The 20,804-nt window shown below is 68.5% G+C and overlaps 1 protein-coding gene across 1 annotated transcript in view; it reads right to left on the minus strand.

The window, feature by feature from the left end:
- SRCAP (Snf2 related CREBBP activator protein) overlaps nt 1-20,804 on the minus strand; it is a 73,608-nt gene that overhangs the window by 40,191 nt on the left and 12,613 nt on the right. The window contains exons 5-19 of the mRNA XM_064499444.1: nt 19,077-19,217; nt 17,013-17,181; nt 15,446-15,621; nt 15,254-15,359; nt 12,990-13,079; nt 10,895-11,068; nt 9,554-9,906; nt 9,300-9,477; nt 7,321-7,457; nt 7,073-7,242; nt 6,796-6,988; nt 5,508-5,644; nt 5,244-5,430; nt 3,051-3,220; nt 436-641 (exon numbers count right to left, since the gene is read on the minus strand). Of these exons, the coding sequence (XP_064355514.1) occupies nt 436-641; nt 3,051-3,220; nt 5,244-5,430; nt 5,508-5,644; nt 6,796-6,988; nt 7,073-7,242; nt 7,321-7,457; nt 9,300-9,477; nt 9,554-9,906; nt 10,895-11,068; nt 12,990-13,079; nt 15,254-15,359; nt 15,446-15,621; nt 17,013-17,181; nt 19,077-19,217 (2,587 nt within the window). The remainder of the gene's footprint in view (nt 1-435; nt 642-3,050; nt 3,221-5,243; nt 5,431-5,507; nt 5,645-6,795; nt 6,989-7,072; nt 7,243-7,320; nt 7,458-9,299; nt 9,478-9,553; nt 9,907-10,894; nt 11,069-12,989; nt 13,080-15,253; nt 15,360-15,445; nt 15,622-17,012; nt 17,182-19,076; nt 19,218-20,804) is intronic.

Here is a 20,804-nt window from a genome sequence, read left to right on the forward strand (position 1 = left end):
CCACAGCTCAGCCAGCAGCACGGCCCCGCCCCCCGCTGCCCAAGCCCCGCCCCCTCCACCCAGGCCCCGCCCCCTCATTCTGCCCTCCAGCTCAGCCAGCAGCTCGGCCCCGCCCCCCTCCACTGCGGCCCCGCCCCCCTCCACCGCGGCCCCGCCCCCCCACGCCCAAGCCCCGCCCCCTCCACGCTGGCCCCACCCCCTCGTTCCGCCCTCCAGCTCAGCCAGCAGCTCAGCCCCGCCCCCCTCCACCGCGGCCCTGCCCCCCTCCACCGCGGCCCCGCCCCCCCACGCCCAAGCCCCGCCCCCTCCACGCTGGCCCCACCCCCTCGTTCCGCCCTCCAGCTCCGCCAGCAGCTCAGCCCCGCCCCCCTCCACCGCAGCCCCGCCCCCCGCGCCCAAGCCCCGCCCCCCCGCGCCCAAGCCCCGCCCCCTCACCGTGGGCGGGGGCGGCGGGGGCGAGGGGGGGCAGCAGGGCCGGGGGGGGCCGGGGGGGGGCGGCCAGGGCCAGGCCCAGCCCCAGCCCCAGGGCCAGGGGGGTGCCGGGGGGCGCCGGGGGGGGCGGCGGCGGCGCGGGGGGGGGCCGGGGCCCCGGGGGACCCAGCGCCCGGCCCCCCTCGGCCCGGGGGGGGGCCTGCAGCATCCTGCGGGGGGGGAGCACCCGTCAGCACCCATGGGACCCCCCCACGAACACCCATCACCCCCCGGCACCCATAACCCCCCCCCGGTGCCCACTGACACCCCCCAGCACCCATCACCCCCCCCCGAACCCCTCGGCCCAGGGGGGGCCTGCAGCATCCTGCGGGGGGGGACGGCACCCATCAGCACCCATCGGCACCCATGGGACCCCCCCCCCCAAGCACCCATCACCCCCCCGGGGCACTGAACATCCCCCCCCAGCACCCATCACCCCCCCCGAACCCCTCGGCCCAGGGGGGGCCTGCAGCATCCTGCGGGGGGGGACGGCACCCATCAGCACCCATTGGCACCCATGGGACCCCCCCCCCAAGCACCCATCACCCCCCCGGGGCACTGAACATCCCCCCCCAGCACCCATCACCCCCCCCCGAACCCCTCGGCCCAGGGGGGGCCTGCAGCATCATGCGGGGGTGGACGGCACCCATCAGCACCCATGGGACCCCCCCACGAGCACCCATCACCCCCCCCGGCACCCATAACCCCCCCCCGGCGCCCATCGACCCCCCCCATGAGCTCCCATCACCCCCCCGGGGTGCAGCACCCACCCGGGGACACCCCGGGGTCCCTGAGCCCCCCCAATGTCCCCCCCCGGGGTCCCCAACCCCCTTGGTGTCCCCACCCCCCTCATGGCCCTGGTGTCCCCCATGTCCCCCCCATCGCTGCAGGGTCCCCGGTGTCCCCACAGTGTCCCCCATGTCCCCCCAGGGTCCCCAACCCCCTTTGGTGTCCCCAAGCCCCACCATCTCCCTGGTGTCCCCAATGTCCCCCCCATCCCCCTGGTGTCCCCAATGTCCCCCCAGGGTCCCCAACACCCTTGGTGTCCCCAATGTCCCCTCTATCTCCCTGGTGTCCCCAATGTCCCCCCAGGGTCCCCAACACCCTTGGTGTCCCCAATGTCCCCCCCATCCCCCTGGTGTCCCCAATGTCCCCCCAGGGTCCCCAACACCCTTGGTGTCCCCAAACCCGTCTCCCTGGTGTCCCCAATGTCCTTGGTGTGCCCAATGTCCCCCCGGGGTCCCCAACACCCTTGGTGTCCCCAAATCCCCCATCTCCTTGGTGTCCCCAATGTCCCCCATGTCCCCCCAGGGTCCCCAACCCCCTTGGTGTCCCCAAACCCGTCTCCCTGGTGTCCCCAATGTCCCCCATGTCCCCCCGGGGTCCCCAACCCCCTTGGTGTCCCCAAATCCCCCATCTCCTTGGTGTCCCCAATGTCCCCCATGTCCCCCTGGGGTCCCCAACCCCCTTGGTGTCCCCAAACCCATCTCCCTGGTGTCCCCAATGTCCCCAATGTCCCCCATGGGGTCCCCAACCCCCTTGGTGTCCCCAAACCCGTCTCCCTGGTGTCCCCAATGTCCCCCATGTCCCCCCGGGGTCCCCAACCCCCTTGGTGTCCCCAAGCCCCACCATCTCCCTGGTGTCCCCACCCCCCCATGGCCCCCATGGGGTCCCCAATGTCCCCCCGGGGTCCCCAACACCCTTGGTGTCCCCAATGTCCCCCCAGGGTCCCCAACACCCCTGGTGTCCCCAAACCCATCTCCCTGGTGTCCCCAATGTCCCCCCGGGGTCCCCAACACCCTTGGTGTCCCCAATGTCCCCTCCATCTCCCTGGTGTCCCCAATATCCCCCAACGACCTTGGTGTCCCCAAGCCCCACCATCTCCTTGGTGTCCCCAATGTCCCCCCAACGCCCTTGGTGTCCCCAAGCCCCACCATCTCCCCGGTGTCCCCAATGTCCCCCCCGCGGTGTCCCCATGGGGTCCCCAACCCCCTTGGTGTCCCCAAGCCCCACCATCTCCTTGCTGTCCCCAATGTCCCCCATGTCCCCCTGGGGTCCCCAACCCCCTTGGTGTCCCCAAACCCATCTCCCTGGTGTCCCCAATGTCCCCAATGTCCCCCATGGGGTCCCCAACCCCCTTGGTGTCCCCAAACCCATCTCCCTGGTGTCCCCAATGTCCCCCATGTCCCCCTGGGGACCCAAACCCCCTTGGTGTCCCCAAACCCCACCATCTCCCTGGTGTACCCAATGTCCCCCCCATTCCCCTGGGGTCCCCAATGTCCCCCCAAGGTCCCCAACCCCCTTGGTGTCCCCAATGTCCCCTCTATCTCCCTGGTGTCCCCAATGTCCCCCCGGGGTCCCCAAAACCCTTGGTGTCCCCAAACCCGTCTCCCTGGTGTCCCCAATGTCCCCCATGTCCCCCCGGGGTCCCCAACCCCCTTGGTGTCCCCAAATCCCCACCATCTCCTTGGTGTCCCCAAATCCCCCATGTCCTTGGTGTCCCCAATGTCCCCCCAACGCCCTTGGTGTCCCCAAGCCCCACCATCTCCCCGGTGTCCCCAATGTCCCCCCCGCGGTACCGGTTGACTTTCATCTTGACGGGCTTGGGCCGGGGCGGGGGGTCGGGGGCGGCGGCCACGTCCTCGAGGAGGCGGCGGGTGACGCGCCAGCGGGGCAGGAAGGTGTCGGCGGCGTAGCGCGACGCCCGCCCCTCCAGCCCCACCAGGTCGAAGAGCCCCATGTCCACCTGCTGCGGGGACAGGGACACCGCTGTCACCGCCACCGCCACCGCCACCGCCGCACCCCAGAACCGCCGCCGTGGGGACGCGGGAGGCCCCCGAGGGACGAGGTGGCAGCTGCGCCCGTCACGTGGGGCGCCGCGGTGGTGGCCACGGGGACGTGAGGTGTCACCTACGGGCCCATGTGTCACCTACGGCCCCAGAACTGCCACCATGGGGACAGAGAGCTCGACATGGGAAGAAGGTGGCACCTATGTCCCGAAAATTGCCACCGTGGGGAGGTGGGACCCCATCAAGGGACGAGGTGGCACCTGCGCCCGTCACGTGGGGCGCCGCGGTGGTGGCCACGGGGACGTGAGGTGTCACCTACGGCCCCATGTGTCACCTAAGACCCCGTGTGTCACCTATGTCCCCATGTGTCACCTACAGCCCCAGAACTGCCACCACGGGGACAGACAGCTCTGCCCGGGATGGAGGTGGCACCTATGTCCCCAAAATTGCCACCATGGGGACACGGGAGGCCCCTGAGGGACGAGGTGGCACCTGCGCCCGTCACGTGGGGCGCCGCGGTGGTGGCCACGGGGACGTGAGGTGTCACCTACGGCCCCATGTGTCACCTACGGCCCCGTGTGTCACCTATGTCCCCATGTGTCACCTACAGCCCCAGAACTGCCACCACGGGGACAGACAGCTCTGCCCGGGATGGAGGTGGCACCTATGTCCCCAAAATTGCCGCCATGGGGACACGGGAGGCCCCTGAGGGACGAGGTGGCAGCTGCGCCCGTCACGTGGGGCGCCGCGGAGGTGGCCACGGGGACGTGAGGTGTCACCTACGGCCCCAGAACTGCCACCATGGGGACAGAGAGCTCAACGTGGCAAGAAGGTGGCACCTATGTCCCCAAAATTGCCACCATGGGGACGCGGGAGGCCACCGAGGGACGAGGTGGCACCTGAGCCCGTCACGTGGGGCACCGCGGTGGTGGCCACGGGGACGTGAGGTGTCACCTATGGCCCCATGTGTCACCTACGGCCCCGTGTGTCACCTACGGCCCCAGAACTGCCACCGCGGGGACAGAGAGCTCTGCCCGGCATGGAGGTGGCACCTACGTCCCCAAAACTGCCACCGTGGGGGACACAGGGACGGCCGGGGCCGAGCACGTGGTGCTCTGATCAGTGCGGCTGACACTCCCCGTCACCCTCCCCGCGTTGTCACCGCATTGTCACCACGCCGGTAGCCTGTGTCCCCTCCGTGTCCCCAAGACCCTCCCCACGGGGTCCAGAGGACCCGGATGAGGCTGAGGACGCAGCGCCCCGCCAGGTCCCGACCATGTGACCCGCACTCCCTGTCACCCTCCCCATGTTGTCACTGCGTTGTCACCGCGCCGGTAGCCTGTATCCCCTCCTGTCACCCCCAGCGTCCCCGTGGGGGCCGCAGGGACGGCCGGGACCGAGGACACGGCGCCCCGCCAGGTCCCAGCCACGCGGCCGGCGCTCCCCATCACCCTCCCTGTGTTGTCACTGCGTTGTCACCGCGTTGTCACCGCGCCGGTAGCCTGTATCCCCTCCTGTCACCCCCAGCGTCCCCGTGGGGGCCGCAGGGACGGCCGGGACCGAGGACACGGCGCCCCGCCAGGTCCCAGCCATGCGGCCAGCGCTCCCCATCACCCTCCCTGTGTTGTCACTGTGTTGTCACCGCGTTGTCACCGCGCCGGTAGCCTGTATCCCCTCCTGTCACCCCCAGCGTCCCCGTGGGGGCCGCAGGGACGGCCGGGACCGAGGACACGGCGCCCCGCCAGGTCCCAGCCATGCGGCCAGCGCTCCCCATCACCCTCCCTGTGTTGTCACTGTGTTGTCACCGCGTTGTCACCGCGCCGGTAGCCTGTGTCCCCTCCTGTCACCCCCAGCGTCCCCGTGGGGGCCGCAGCGACGGCCGGGACCGAGGACACGGCGCCCCGCCAGGTCCCAGCCACGCGGCCGGCGCTCCCCGCCCCCCTCCCCGCCGTGTCCCCCCCCGTCCCCGGGGCGCGGCGTCACCTTGAAGGGGTCGGGGTCGAGGGCGCGCAGCACGAGGGAGGCGGTGACGAAGCAGATGCCCTCGGTGATGAAGGGCGAGTGGATGGGCCGGGGGTCGAAGAGGTTGGGGTGGTTGCACACCTTGCGCAGCTGCATCAGCACGTTGATGACGCTCATGAAGTGGCCGGTGGCCAGGGTGGCCTTGGTGCTGCGGGGGAGGGCGGAGGGCTGAGGCGGGGCCGGCGGGGGGCCGGCGGGGGGCCCCGGCGTCCCCGGCCCGCTCACCTGGCCTGGCCCATGAAGTCGTCGTAGAGGTAGCGCTGCCGCTTGGACAGGCGGCACTTGATGACGTGCTCGTACTTCTTGGGCATCTGCTTCTCCACGTCCACCTTCACCCGCCGCAGCAGGAAGGGCCGCAGCACCTGCGGGGGGGGGCGGGGGGGGCGTGTGTGGGGCGCGGTGGGCGGTGGGGGGGGCGTGGGGGGCGTGGGGGGGGTGCGGGGGCACCCCCAAGCCGGGGGGACCCCAGGGAGCTGCACCCTGATACGAGGAGGACCCCAAGGAGCGACACCATGACGTCGCGATGGCCCCCGGGAGCTACACCGTGACGTCACGGTGACCCCAGCGAGCTACACCCTGACATCACTGTGACCCCCGGGAGCTACACCCTGATATGAGGGGGACCCCAAGGAGTGACACCGTGACGTCGCGGTGACCCCAAGGAGCTACACCCTGATATGAAGGTGACCCCAGCGAGCTACACCGTGACATCATGGTGACCCCAGTGAGCTACACCCTGACATCACTGTGACCCCCGGGAGCTACACCCTGATATAAGCGTGACCCCAAGGAACTACACCGTGACATCATGGTGACTCGCAGAAGCTACACCGTGACATCACAATGACCCCAGGGAGCTGTGCCCCAGGGCTGGGGGGACCCCAGGGAGCTACACCCTGATATGAGAATGACCCCAGCGAGCTACACCCTGACATCACTGTAACCCCCAGGAGCTACACCCTGATATGAGCGTGACCCCCAAAGAACTACACCGTGACATCATGGTGACCCCCAGGAGCTACACCCTGATATAAGGATGATTCCAGAGAGCTACACCCTGACATGAGCATGACCCCCAGGAGCTACACCCCTATATGAGGGGGACTCCAAGGAGCTACACCCCAATACCACTGTGACGCCCGGGATACACCCTGAGACACCTGAGCTACACCCTGACATCACGGTGACCCCAGGGATATCTGGGTGACCCCAGTGTCACCCAGAGCAAGGGAGACCCCAAGGAGCTACACCCTGATATGAGGTTGACCCCAGGGAGCTACACCCTGACATTACAGTGACCCCAAGGAGCTACACCCCGATATCACGGTGACCCCAGGGAGCTACACCCCAGAGCTTGGATGACCCCAGGGAACTACACTCTGATATCACACTGACGCCAAGGAGCTACACCCCAACATCATGGTGACCCCAGGGAGCTACACCCTGACATCACAGTGACCCCAGGGAGCTACACCCCGATTTCGAGGCACCCGGGGTGGAGGGAACAACGCACCTTGTGGAGCCGCTTGACGAGGCTCTCGTTGTACTCCTGGCTACCCTCGATCATGCCGGTGAGGGGGTTGGAGAACCACTCCTTGAACTCGCGGTGCGACTGGAAGACGTGGGGCATCAGGAAGTGCATGAGCGACCACAGCTCCATGAGGCTGTTCTGCAGCGGCGTCCCCGTCAGCAACAGGCGCCGCTGGCTGCGGGTGACAAGCGAGGCGGGGGTGAGGCCTCCATGGGTGGTTCCCGAGCACCCAGGGGTGCCGCCCCGCCGCCCCGGGGACCTGTTGAAGTTGAGCAGCGACTGCCACCGCTGCGACTTGAAGTTCTTGATGTTCTGGGCCTCGTCGAGGATGAGGTACTTCCAGTTCTTGCGGCGGAAGGCCTGGTGGTCCTGCAGCACCAGCTTGTAGGAGGTGATGCACACGTGGAAGGCGTTGGGCTTGGTCCAGCCCTGCGGGGGGGGGGGGGCGCGGGTGAGCGGGGGGCACCCATGGGTGGCCCCCCCACCCCGCCCCCGGGCGCCGCTGACCTGCCGCTTGAGCTTGCGCTCCTTCTGGGCCCCGTAGTAGGTGAGGATCTTGAAGCTGGGGCACCAGCGCTTGAGCTCCATCTCCCAGTTGAGCATGACGCTGGTGGGCACGATGATGAGGTGGGGGCCCCAGCTGCCTGCGGGGGGGCGGCGGGCGTCAGCGCCGGCACCCAGGGGACCTCGGGGCACCCATAGGAGCTTGGGGCACCCTCGGGAGCCCCCCGGGGTGAAACGCGGGAGCGGGCGCGGGGAGAACGGGCTCAGGAGGACGTTGGATGGACGTGGGATGACCCAGAGGTGCCCGGACGTCTCCCAGCAAGACCCCGAGCACCCACCGAGGCACCCAGAAGACACGGGAAGCCCCAGAAGCACCTTGGGTGGCTCCCAACAAGGCCCTGGGCACCCACCGAGGCACCTGGAGGCACCCAGGAAGCCCCAGAAGCACCCAGACACCTCCCACCGAGACCCCGAGCACCCACCAGACCCAAGAAGGCCTCTGAGACACCCTAGAAGACTCAGGAGCTCCCACCAAGACCCCGAGCACCCACCGAGGCACCTGGAGACACCTTAGAAGCCCCAGAAGCACCCAGATACCTCCAGCCAAGACCCTGAGCACCCACCGAGGCACCTGGAGACCCAGAAGACCTCTGAAACACCCTAGAAGACCCAAAAGCACCCAGACATCTTCCACCAAGACCTTGAGCGCCCACCGAGGCACCCAGCAGACCCAGGAAGCCCTAGAAGCACCCAGGAAGCCCCAGAAGCACCCAGATATCTTCCACCAAGACCCCGAGCACCCACCGAGGCACCCAGCAGACCCAGAAGACCTCTGAAACACCCTAGAAGCCCCAGAAGCACCCAGACACCTCCCTCAAGACCTTAAGCACCCACCGAGGCACCTGGAGACACCCAGGAAGCCCCAGGAGGACCCAAACATCTCCCACCAAGACCCTGAGCACCCACCGAGGCACCTGGAGACACCCAGGAAGCCCTAGAAGCACCCAGACACCTCCCACCAAGACCCCAAGCACCCACCGAGGCACCCAGCAGACCCAGGAAGCCCTAGAAGCACCCAGGAAGCCCCAGAAGCACCCAGATATCTTCCACCAAGACCTTGAGCACCCACCGAGGCACCCAGAAGACCCAAAGGACCTCTGAGACACCCTAGAAGACCCCGAAGCACCCAAACACCCCCCACCAAGACCTTGAGCACCCACTGGGGCACCTGGAGAGACTCAGGAAGTCCCAGAAGCACCCAGACACCTCCCACCAAGACCCTGAGCACCCACCAGACCTAAGAAGGTCTCTGAGACACCCTAGAAGCCCCAAAAGCACCCAGATATCTTCCACCAAGACCCTGAGCACCCACCGAGGCACCCAACAGCCCCAGGACACCCTAGAAGCACCCAGGAAGCCCCAGAAGCACCCAGACACCTCTGCCAAGACCTTGAGCACCCACCGAGGCACCCAGCAGACCCAGAAGACCTCTGAAACGCCCTGAAAGACCCAGGAGCACCCAGCTGCCTCCCACCAAGGCCCTGAGCACCCATCAAGGCACCCAACAGACCCAGCAAGCCCCAGAAGCACCCAGACACCTCCCTCAAGACCTTGAGCACCCACCGAGGCACCTAGAGACACCCAGGAAGCCCTAGAAGCACCCAGACACCTCCCACCAAGGCCCTGAGCACCCGTCAAGGCACCCAGCAGACCCAAGGCGGCCTCTGAGACACCCTAAAAGATCCCGAAGCACCCAGATATCTCCTGCCAAGACCTTGAGCACCCACCGAGGCACCTGGAGACCCTCAGGAAGCCCCAGAAGCACCCAGACACCTCCCACCGAGACCCTGAGCACCACCAAGGCACCCAGCAGCCCCAGGACGCCCTAGAAGCACCCAGGAAGCCCCAGAAGGACCCAAACGTCTCCCACCGAGACCCCGAGCACCCCCGGAGGCGCCCAGCAGCCCCGGGGCGCCCCTCACCCTTCTCGCAGGCCAGGTGGGCCAGCAGGGAGATGGTCTGGATGGTCTTGCCCAGCCCCATCTCGTCGGCCAGGATGCCGTTGAGCTTCTTCTCGTACATGGTGACCAGCCAGTCGAGGCCGATGTGCTGGTACTCGCGCAGGGTGCCCCGCAGCAGGTGGGGGATGGGCGTCTTCACCTACGGGTGCCCGCGGGTGTCAGCGGCGAGGTGGGGGGGCCGGGGGGGGGGGGTTTTGGGGGACGCCGGGGCCCACCTGGGTGGTGGCCAGGGTGTAGCCCTTGGGCTGGAGGCTCTCGGCGGCGGCGGCGATGTCGGTGATCTCGGCCTTGGGCCCCGGGGTGGGGGTGGGGGTCAGGGTGGGGGTCGGGGCGGGGGCGGGGGCGGGGGGCGGGGCGCCCTCGTCGCCCTGCAGCAGGTAGGCCACGCCGCAGTCCTCCCCGCGGTCCTCCCGGGCGCCGGGGGGGGCCGCCGCCTCCCCCTCGCTCTCCTCGGCCTCCTCGTCTTCCTCCTCCTCCTCCTCCTCCTCCTCTTCGTCGTCCTCTTCGTCGTCCTCTTCGTCCTCCTCCTCCTCCTCCTCCTCCTCCTCGCTCTCGGCCGCCGGCGAGTCTGCGGGGCCGCGGGGAGGGGGGGGGACGTGAGCCCTCAGGGTGGCCCCGGCACCCGTGGGGGGGGGGGTCTGGCACCCAAGGGTGACGCCAGCGGGTGGCCATGACGCCTGGAGGTGGCTCCAGCACCCAAGGGTGACGCCAGGACCAGGGGGTGACCGTGACACCTGGGGGTGGCTCTGGCACCCAGGGGTGACACCAGGACCAGGGGGTGACCGTGACACCTGGGGGTGGCTCTGGCACCCAGGGGTGGCCCCAACCCCTGCAGGTGGTCCCAGCACCCTTGGGTGGCCCCAACCCCCTATGGGTGACCCCAACTCCCGTGGGTGACCCCAGCACCCTTGGGTGGCCCCAACTCCCTATGGGTTGCCCCAACTCCCTATGGGTGGCCCCACTTCCCCACTGGTGGCCCCAGCACCCATGGGTGGTCCCAGCAGCCTCGGGTTGCCCCAATCCCCTTTGGTGGCCCCAGCACCCATGGGTGGCCCCAACTCCCTATGACTGGCCCCAGCACCCTCAGATGGCCCCAGCACCCTTGGGTGGCCCTAGCACCCATGGGTGGCCCCAGCACCCTTGGGTGGCCCCAGCACTCTATGGGTGGCCCCAACTCCCCACTGGTGGCCCCAGTACCCTCAGATGGCCCCAGCACTCTATGGGTGGCCCTAGCACCCATGGGTGGCCCCAGCACTCTATGGGTGGCCCCAACCCCCATGGGTGGTCCCAGCACCCTCAGGTGGCCCCAGCACCCATGAGTGGTCCTAGCACCCAGGGATGGCCCCAATCCCTATGGATTGCCCCAGCACCCTTGGGTGCTCCTAGCCCCCTTTGGTGGCCCCAGCACCCATGGGTGGCCCTGACTCCCTGTGGGTGACCCCAACACCCTATGGGTGGCCCCAACCCCCACAGATAGTCCCAGCACCCTATGGGCGTCCCCGGCACCCGGGGGTGGCCCCAGCACCCGTGGGCGTCCCCGCCCCCCGCGGCGGTACCGGAGCGGGTGCTGCTGGCGTCCTCGGGGGAGGCGGAGCCAGAGCCGGGGGAGGCGGAGCCGGAGGCGGGGGCGGAGCCGGGGGCGGAGCCGGGCTCGGAGGGGGCCCCGGAGCTGGCGGAGTCGCCCAAGGCGCCGGCGTAGCGACGCAGCAGCTCCTCCATCGGCAGCGCCCCTGCGGGTCACCGTGACGTCACGGGGTCACACGCCTCGCACACGCCTCGCACACGCCTCGCACACGCCTCACACACGCCTTGACATGCCTCGCACATGCCCCGACACGCCTCGCACACGCTCCCACACGCCCCACGTGCCCCCACACACCTCGACATGTATCACACACGCATCGCACACGTCCCCCGCGTGCCCCACACGCCTCGCACATGCATCCACACGCCTCACACACGCCTCGCACACGCCCCGACACGCATCGCACACGCCCCTGTGCGCCCGTGACCCCACACACCTCGACATGTATCACACATGCATCGCACATGTCCCCCGTGTGCCCCACACGCCTCGCACATGCATCCACACGCCTCGCACACGCCTCGCACACGCCCCGACACGCATCGCACACGCTCCCACGCGCCCCACGTGCCCCCACACACCTCGACATGTATCACACACGCATCGCACACGTCCCCTGCGTGCCCCACATGCCTCGCACATGCATCCACACGCCTCGCACACGCCTCGCACACGCCCCGACACGCATCGCACACGCCCCTGTGCGCCCCGTGACCCCACGCACCTCGACATGTATCACACACGCATCGCACACGTCCCCCGCGTGCCCCACACGCCTCGCACATGCATCCACACGCCTCGCACACACCTCGCACATGCCCCGACACGCATCGCACACGCCCCTGTGCGCCCCACGTGCCCCCACACACCTCGACATGTATCACACACGCATCGCACACGTCCCCCGCGTGCCCCAACACACCTCGTACACGCATCGGACATGCCTCAACACGCCTCTGCGTGACCCAGCATGCGTTGCACGCGCTTCGCACACGCCTGCACACGCATCACACGTGCTCCCGCGTGCCCCACACGGCCCAGCACGCATCGCACACGCGTTGCACACGCCTCCACACGCCCCCACACCCATCGCACACACCTCCACACGCCTCAACACGCCTCCACATGCCTCACACGTGGCTCAACATGCCTTGCACACGCCTCCACACACCCATGAGCCCACACACGCCCCCACATGCCTCGCATATGCCTCCACATGCCCCCACATGCATGACACACGCCTCTACACGCCCCCACACGCATCACGTACACATCGTACACACCCCCACATGCCTCCACACGCCTCTACATGCCTCTGTACGTCCCCACAGGCCTCGCGCCACCCCCACACACCTCGCACATGCCCCCACATGCCTCCACACGCGTCGCACATGCCCCGCGTGCCTCCACATACATCATACACACCCGCACACGCCCCCACACACGCCTCAACATGCCTCCACATGCCTTGCACCACCCACATGCACCTCCACATGCCTCCACACGCCTTGCACACGCCTCGTGCCACCCCCACACGCCCCCACACGCCTCATGCCACCCACACACGCCTCCACACACCCCCACATGCCTCGCGCCGCCCCCACACGCCCTCACACACGCCTCGCACACGCCTTACATGCCTCCACACACACATCAACACACCTCACGCCACACACATGCCTCCACACACCCCCACATGCCTCGCACACGCCTCATGCCACCCACATGCACCCCCCACATGCCCCCATACACCGTATGCCACCCACACATGCCTTGTGCCGCCCACACATGCCTCCCGCCGCCTGTACACGCCTCCCGCCACCTGTACACACCAGGTACCGCCTGTACACGCCTGGCACCGCCTGTACACGCGTGTGGCTCGGGCGCGGGGGCGGCGGGCGGGGGGGGCGCCCGGCCGCGGAGGCGCCCGAGCGGCTGCTCTGAGCACCGGCTACCAAGCCCCGGCCCACGGCGGGGGCGGGGGCCTGTCGGGGTGCTGGGGACAGGCGGCGGCGCGGTGACGCGCGCGGGTGACGCGCGGGTGACGCGCGTGGCGCCGTCCCTACCTTCGCGGGCCAGGTCGTCCAGCTCCTTCTTGTGGTCCACGTCGCCCTCCAGGCGCTCCTGGGCGGCGATGGTCTCCTCCTCGTCCTCGGCTGTAGGGGACAGGCGGCGGGTCAGGGTGGGGACGGTGACACGGTGACACCGTGACCGGGGACACACCAACCAAAGTCACACCAAGTCGGGGGGACACCAACCGGGGGGGACACAGAAGGGGGACGACAGCAGTTCGGGTGACCCGGAGCCGGGTGATGCCGGGGAACAGGGTGACACACAGGTAGGGTGACGCTGGGGAGGTGTTGCGGGGTGCCGGGGTGACAGGAGCAGGTGGGTGATGCTTGTAGGGAAGTGACGTTGGGACGGTGACACCACATGCAGGGTACGGAGCTGGGGGGTGACACCGGAGGGGAGGACACCGAGCAGGCGGGTGACACTGGCAGGGGGGAACCACAGAGCAGGTTGGTGACACCGCGAAAGGGTGACAAGGAGCAGCAGGGTGACACCAGGGTGGTGACACTGACAGGAGGCTACAGAGCCAGCGAGAGACACCGGGGGAGACACGGAGCAGCAGGGTGACACGGGGGGGGAGGACACAGAGCGGGTGACACCAAGCGGGCGACACCGCGAAAAGGTGACAAGGAGCAGCGGAGTGACGCTGCAGGGGTGACACCACCGGAATACAGAGCAGGAGGGTGACACTGGAGGAGACACACAGCAGGAAGGTGACACTGGGGGGAGGACACAGAGAGGGGGGTGACACTGGGCAAGTGACACTGTGAAAGGGTGACACAAAGCAGTGGGCTGACACCATAGGGGTGACACCATGGGAACACACAGCGGGAAGGTGACACTGGGGGAAAACAGAGCAGGTAGGTGACACCGGGAGGATGATGGGGAGCAAATGGGTGACACTGGACAGGTGACACAGAATGGCAGGGTGATGCCAGGGCAGTGACACCATGAAAGGGTGACAGGGAGCAGCAGAATGACACCATGGGGTGACACCAGGGGGGTGCAGTGCTGGGTAGTGACACCAGGGACAGGACACCAGGTGGGCAGGTGACACCCAGCGAGTGACACCAGGCAGGTGACACCGGGCGGCCAGGTGACACCGTGAAAGGGTGACAGGAAGCAGCACAATGACAGCATAGAGATGACACCAGGGCGGTGCAGTGCAGGGTGGTGACACCGGAGACAGGACACCAGGTAGGCAGGTGATACCGGGCAGCAGGTGACACTAGGTGGGTGACACCAGGTGAATGGGTGACACCAGGCAGCCGGGTGACACTGCAAAAGGGTGACACAGAGCAGCAAAGCGACACCATAGGGATGACAGTGGGGGGATGCAGCACCAGGTGGTAACACCAGAGAGAGAACACTAGGTGGGCGGGTGACACCCAGCGAGTGACACCAGGCAGGTGACACCGGGCGGCCAGGTGACACCGTGAAAGGGTGACAGGAAGCAGCAGAATGACAGCATGGAGATGACACCAGGGTGGTGCAGTGGTGGGTAGTGACACCGGGGACAGGACACCAGACAGGTGGGTGACACCAGGCAGCAGGTGACACCAGGTAGGTGACACCAGGCAAGCGGGTGACACCGGGCGGCCAGCTGACACTGCGAAAGGGTGACAGGCAGCAGCAGAACACCACCATAGGGGCGACACCAGGGGGTGTAGTGCTAGGCGGTAATATCAGAGACAGGACACCAGACGGCAGGGTGACACCGGGCGGGAGGTGACACCAAGCAAGCGGGTGACACCGGGTGGCTGGGTGACACCATGAAAGGGTGTCAGGGAGCAGCAGAGCAACACTATGAGGTGGTACCAGGGGGATGCAGCATTGGGCAGTAACACTGGGGACAGGACACCAGGCGGGTGGGTGACACCCAGGGAGTGACACCCATCAAGTAGGTGACACCGGGCAGCCGGGTGACACTGTGAAAGGGTGACAGGGAGCAGCACAGCAACACCATAGGGGCGACATGAGGAGGAGGCAGTGCTGGGTGGTAACACCAGGGACAGGACACCAGGTGGGCGGGTGACACCCAGCAAGTGACACCAGATGAGCGGGTGACACTGTGTGTCCGGGTGACACTGCAAAAGGGTGACACGGAGCAGCAGAGCAACAGCATAAGGATGACGCTGGGGGGACGCAGCACCGGGTGGTAACACCAGGGCCATGACGCTAGCTAGGCGGGTGACACCGGGCGGGAGGTGCCACCGAGCGGGTGACGCGGGGCGTCCGGGTGACGCGGGGCGACACTCACCGTGGCGGCGGCGGGCGGCGGAGCCGTGGCGGCGCTGCCGGGGCGTCCAGGGCCGGCGGGGGCGGCGCGGCGGCGGGGGCGGCGGCGGCGGCGAGCGGGCGGGCGGCTGCCGGGAAGGGGGGGAGGGCGGCGGGGTGAGCCGGGGCGGCACCCACGGGTGCGGGTGACGCGCACAGGCGCGCGCGGGGGTACCTGGGGGGGCCGGGCCAGCAGCTGGGGGGGCAGCAGCTCCTCGAGGGGCAGCTGGCCCTCGCGCTTGAGCAGCTCCAGCTCGCGGCGGCGGCTCTCGCGGTCGTTGCCCTCCTGCCGCTCCTCCGCCTCGATCGTGGCCTCGTCGTCCGACTCCTCGTGCGGCTGGAAGTCGCCGTCTGCGCCCCGGCGCCCGTGGGTGCCCCCGTTGGCGCCCCCCCCAGCACCCATGGGTGCCCCCCAGGACCCCCCCGGGGCTGGGGGAGCTCCCCTGCTCCCCCTGGTGCCCCACAGTGTCCCCACAGCCCCCCCACAGCACCCACGTACCCCCCATAGATGCTCCCATGGTGCTCTTCCTGCCCCCCCAGCACCCATGGGTGCCCCCAGGACCCCCCCAGGGCTGGGGGAGCTCCCCTGCTCCCCCTGGTGCCCCACAGTGTCCCCACAGCCCCCCCACAGCACCCACGTACCCCCCACAGCACCCATAGATGCTCCCACAGCACCCATCCTGCCCCTCAGCACCCATGGGTGCCCCCCATGACCCCCCCGGGGCTGGGGGAGCTCCCCTGCTCCCTCTCGTGCCCCATAGCGTCCTCACAGCCCCCCCAGAGCACCCACGTACCCCCCACAGCACCCATAGATGCTCCCACAGCACCCATCCTGCCCCTCAGCACCCATGGGTGCCCCCCAGGACCCCCCCGGGGCTGAGGGAGCTCCCCTGCTCCCTCTCGTGCCCCATAGTGTCCCCACAGCCCCCCCACAGCCCCCCCACAGCACCCACGTACCCCCCACAGCACCCATAGATGCTCCCATGGTGCTTCTCCTGCCCCCCAGCACCCACGGGTGCCCCCACGGCCCCCCCCCCAGGGTTGTGGGAGCTCCCCTGCTCCCCCCGGTGCCCCATAGCGTTCTTGCAGCCCCCCCAGAGCACCCACGTACCCCCCCACAGATGCTCCCACAGTGCCTCTTCTGCCCCCCCGCACCCATGGGTGCCCCCAGGACCCCCCCAGGGCTGGGGGAGCTCCCATGGCCCCCCCCGGTGCCCCACAGTAACCCCATGTCTCCCCATAGCACCCACAGATGCTCCCACTGCCCCCCCCAGCACCCATGGGTGGCCCCCAGGGCCGTGAGAGCTCCCAAGCCCCCTCCGAGCACCCCGTAGTGCCTCCGTATTCCCCCCATAGCACCTCCTAGCCCCCCCAGCACTATGGGAGCTCCCTAACCCCCCCCAGGCCCCCATAGCCCCCTCAGCACCCATAGGTGCCCCCCAGCCCCTTGTAGCACCCTCATATTTCCCCCATAACACCTCATAGCCCCCCAACCCCCCACAGGTGCCCCCCCAGCCCCCTGTAGCACCCCTATATCCCCCCATAGCACCTTGTAGCTGCCCCCAGCACCTGTGGGTGCCCCCCCAGTGCCCCCATATCCCCCCCATAGCACCTCATAGCCCCCCCCCAGCACCCACGGGTGCCTCTCCAGGGCCGTGCGAGCTCCCCAGCCCCCCGCAGCACCCCCAGATCCCCTGGCGGGCACCCCCCGGGTGCCCCCCCGCAGGCAGCGGGCGCCCCACCTTCGTCGTCGGGCCGGGGGGGCCGCCCGGGGGGGGCGCGGGGGGCGTTGAGGCTGCGGCTCAGCAGGTCCGAGTACTTCTCGGTCTGGCCCACGATGAAGTCGAGCTGCAGGTCCAGCGCCTTCTTCCGCTGCTCCTCCAGCCGCGACTGCTGCTTGAACTGCACCACCTGCGCCGGGGCGGGGCGGGGGGGGGACAGGCGGCTAGCCAACGGCCCCCCCCGCTAGCCACAGGGCCCCCCCGCTAGCCAGCGGCCCCCCTCACTAGCCACTGCCCCCCCTGCGCGAGCCCTGGCGTCACCCAGGCGTCACCCGGCTATGACATGGAGTCTGGGGGGGGGGGAAGGGGGGGCTTGGTAGCCACCCGGGGGGGTTTGGTGGTCACCCGGGGGGGCTGTAGCCACCCGGGGGTGTTTGGTAGCCACTTAGGGGTGTTTGGTGGTCACCCAGGGGGGTTGTAGCCACTTCAGGGGGTTTAGTAGCCATTTGGGGGTGGTTGGTGGTCACCCAGGGGGGCGGTTGTAGCCACCTGCGGGTGTTTGGTGGTCACCCACAGGGGGGTTGTAGCTACTTGGGGGGGTTTGGTGGTCACCCGGGGGCAGTTGTAGCCACTTGGGGGTGGTTGGTGGTCACCTGGGGGGGGTTGTAGCCACTTGGAGGGATTTGGTGGTCACCCGGGGGGGGGTTGTAGCCACTTGGGGGTGGTTGGTGGTCACCCAGGAGCGGTTGTAGCCACTTGGGGGTGTTCGGTGGTCACCACAGGGGTGTTGTAGCCACTTGGGTGGGTTTGGTGGTCACCCAGGGGAGGTTGTAGCCACTTGGGGGGGTTTGGTGGTCACCCAGGGGGGCAGTTGTAGCCACCTGGGGGTGTTTGGTGGTCACCCACAGGGGGGTTGTAGCTATTTGGGGGGGGTTGGTGGTCACCCAGGGGGGGTTGTAGCCACTTGGGTGGGTTTGGTAGCCATTTAGGGGTGTTTGGTGGTCACCCGGGGGCGGTTGTAGCCACTTGGGGGTGGTTGGTGGTCACCCGGGGGGGGTTGTAGCCACTTGGAGGGGTTTGGTGGTCACCCGGGGGGGGGTTGTAGCCACTTGGGGGTGGTTGGTGGTCACCCAGGAGCGGTTGTAGCCACTTGGGGGTGGTTGGTGGTCACCCAGGAGTGGTTGTAGCCACTTAGGTGTGTTCGGTGGTCACCACAGGGGTGTTGTAGCCACTTGGGGGTGGTTGGTGGTCACCCAGGAGCAGTTGTAGCCACTCGGGGGTGGCTGGTGGTCACCCAGGGGGGTTGTAGCCACCCAGGGGTGTTTGGTGGTCACCCAGGGGGGTTGTAGCCACTTGGGGGTGGTTGGTGGTCACCCAGGAGCGGTTGTAGCCACTCGGGGGTGGCTGGTGGTCACCCAGGGGGGTTGTAGCCACCCAGGGGTGTTTGGTGGTCACCCAGGGGGGTTGTAGCCACTTGGGGGGGGTTGGTGGTCACCCAGGAGCGGTTGTAGCCACTCGGGGGTGTTCGGTGGTCACCCACAGGGGGGTTGTAGCCACCCAGGGGTGTTTGGTGGTCACTCAGGGGGGTTGTAGCCACTTGGGTGGGTTTGGTGGTCACCCAGGAGCGGTTGTAGCCACTCGGGGGTGTTCGGTGGTCACCCACAGGGGGGTTGTAGCCACTTGGGGGGGTTTGGTGGTCACCCAGAGGGTCGGTAACCACCCCTGGGTATCACTAGCCACCCTTGGGTGCCCAGTGGCCACCCCTGGGTGTCACTAGCCACCCCTGGGTGCTCAGTAGCCACCCAGGGGGTTGGTAGCCACCCTTGGGTGTCGCTAGCCACCCTTGGGTGCTTGGTAGCCGCCCCTGGGTGTCACTAGCCACCCTGGGGTGTCACTAGCCACCCTTGGGTGCTCGGTAGCCACCCGGGTCCAGCAGAACCGGGAAGGGCGGTGAGGCGGGAGAGACGCCAAGCAGGGCGACGCAGCGCGCCGGGGCCCGTAACCGCGTGGGGGGGCCGGTAGCCACCCTAGGGTGCCGGTAGCCACCCGTGGGTGCCCGGTAGCCACCCGTGGGTGCCCGGGCACCTTCTCCACGTTGCTCCAGAAGTGCTTGACCTCGCGGGCGATGGAGGCGGCGACGCGGCGCAGCTTGGCCTGCTCCTCGCGCTTGGCCCGCTCCTCCCGCTGCCGCTGCTCCTCGTGGTGCCGCAGCACCATGCGCACCACCTGCGGGGGCACCCAGGGGTGGGGGGGGCACCCAGGGGTGGGGGGGGCACCCACGGGTCAGGGGGGGCACCCACGGGTCGGGGGGGCACCCACGGGGTGGCACCTACTCGGGGGCAGCTGGCGTGGGGGACTTGAGCAATGGGCACCTGATGGGGGGCAGGTGGGGGCACCCGTTGGGGCACCCATGGGTGGGGGGACCCCTGTGCTGCCCCCCCCAGCACCCAAACACGCCCCCCTGCACCCAAATTTGGCCCTTGATGCCCCTCGGCACCCCACTTAGCTCCCAGCACCTCCCAGCGCCCTCGCTTGGCCCCCCAGCACCCAAACTCACCCCCCCAGCACCCAAATTCCCCCCCCAGTACCCAAATTCCTCCCCCAGCACCCAAATTTGCCCCCCCAGCACCCAAACTTGCCCCCCCAGCACCCAAATTCCTCCCCCGGTACCCAAATTCCCCCCCCAGCACCCAAATTCCTCCCCCAGCACCCAAACTTGCCCCCCCAGCACCCAAACTCACCCTCCTGACACCCTTTACCACCCCGACTTGTTGCCCCAGCACCCAAACTTGCCCTGACACCCCACCACCACCCCAATTTCCCCCCCCCAAAGCCCCCCAGCACCCGAACTTGCCCCCCTGACACCCTGCGCCACCCCAACTTGCCCCCCCAGCACCCCAATCTGCCCCCGACACCCTGTACTACCCCAACTCGTCCCCCCAGCACCCAAACTTGCCCCCCGGCACCCTTTACCACCCCAAATTGCCCCCCAGCACCCCTGAGCACCCAAATTCACCCCCCAGCACCCCAAACTCGCCCCCCCGACACCTTTCACCACCCCAACTTGCCCCCCAGCACCCCTGTGAGCCCCCAAACTTGCCCCCCAGCACCCCCAACCCCCCCAAACTCACCCCCCAGGCCCCCTCGAGCCCCCCGACTCACCCCCCAGCACCCCTGAGCCCCCCGACTCGCCCCCCAGGCCCCCCCGAGCCCCCCAACTTGCCCCCCAGGTCCCCCTGAGCCCCCAAACTCACCCCCCAGGCCCCCCAAGCCCCCCAAACTCACCCCCCAGGCCCCCATGAGCCCCCAAACTCACCCCCAGCACCCCCCGAGCCCCCCAACTTGCCCCCCAGCCCCCTTGAGCCCCCAAACTCACTCCCCAGGACCCATGAACCCCCCAAACTTGACCCCAGCCCCCCCAAACTCAGCCCCAGGACCCGCAAACCCCCCAAACTTGCCCCCCAGCCCCCCCAAACCCCCCAAACTCACCCCCCAGCCCCAAAACTCACCCCCCACGACCTGCGAACCCCCCCAAACTTGCCCCCAGCCCCCCCAAACTTGCCCCCAGGACCCCCAAACCCCCCAAACTCATCCCCCAACCCCCCCAAATTCGCCCCCAGGACCCACAAACCCCCCAAACTCGCCCCCCAGCCCCCCCAAACTTGCCCCCAGGACCCCCAAACCCCCCAAACTCATCCCCCAGCCCCCCCAAACTTGCCCCCAGGACCCCCCAACCCCCCCCAACTTGTCCCCCAGCCCCCCCAACTCGCCCCCCAGCCCCCCCAAACTCGCCCCCACGACCCCCAAACCCCC

The sequence above is a fragment of the Dromaius novaehollandiae genome, chromosome 30, assembly GCF_036370855.1.
Source record: "Dromaius novaehollandiae isolate bDroNov1 chromosome 30, bDroNov1.hap1, whole genome shotgun sequence".
In the NCBI taxonomy this organism is placed as follows: domain Eukaryota; kingdom Metazoa; phylum Chordata; class Aves; order Casuariiformes; family Dromaiidae; genus Dromaius; species Dromaius novaehollandiae.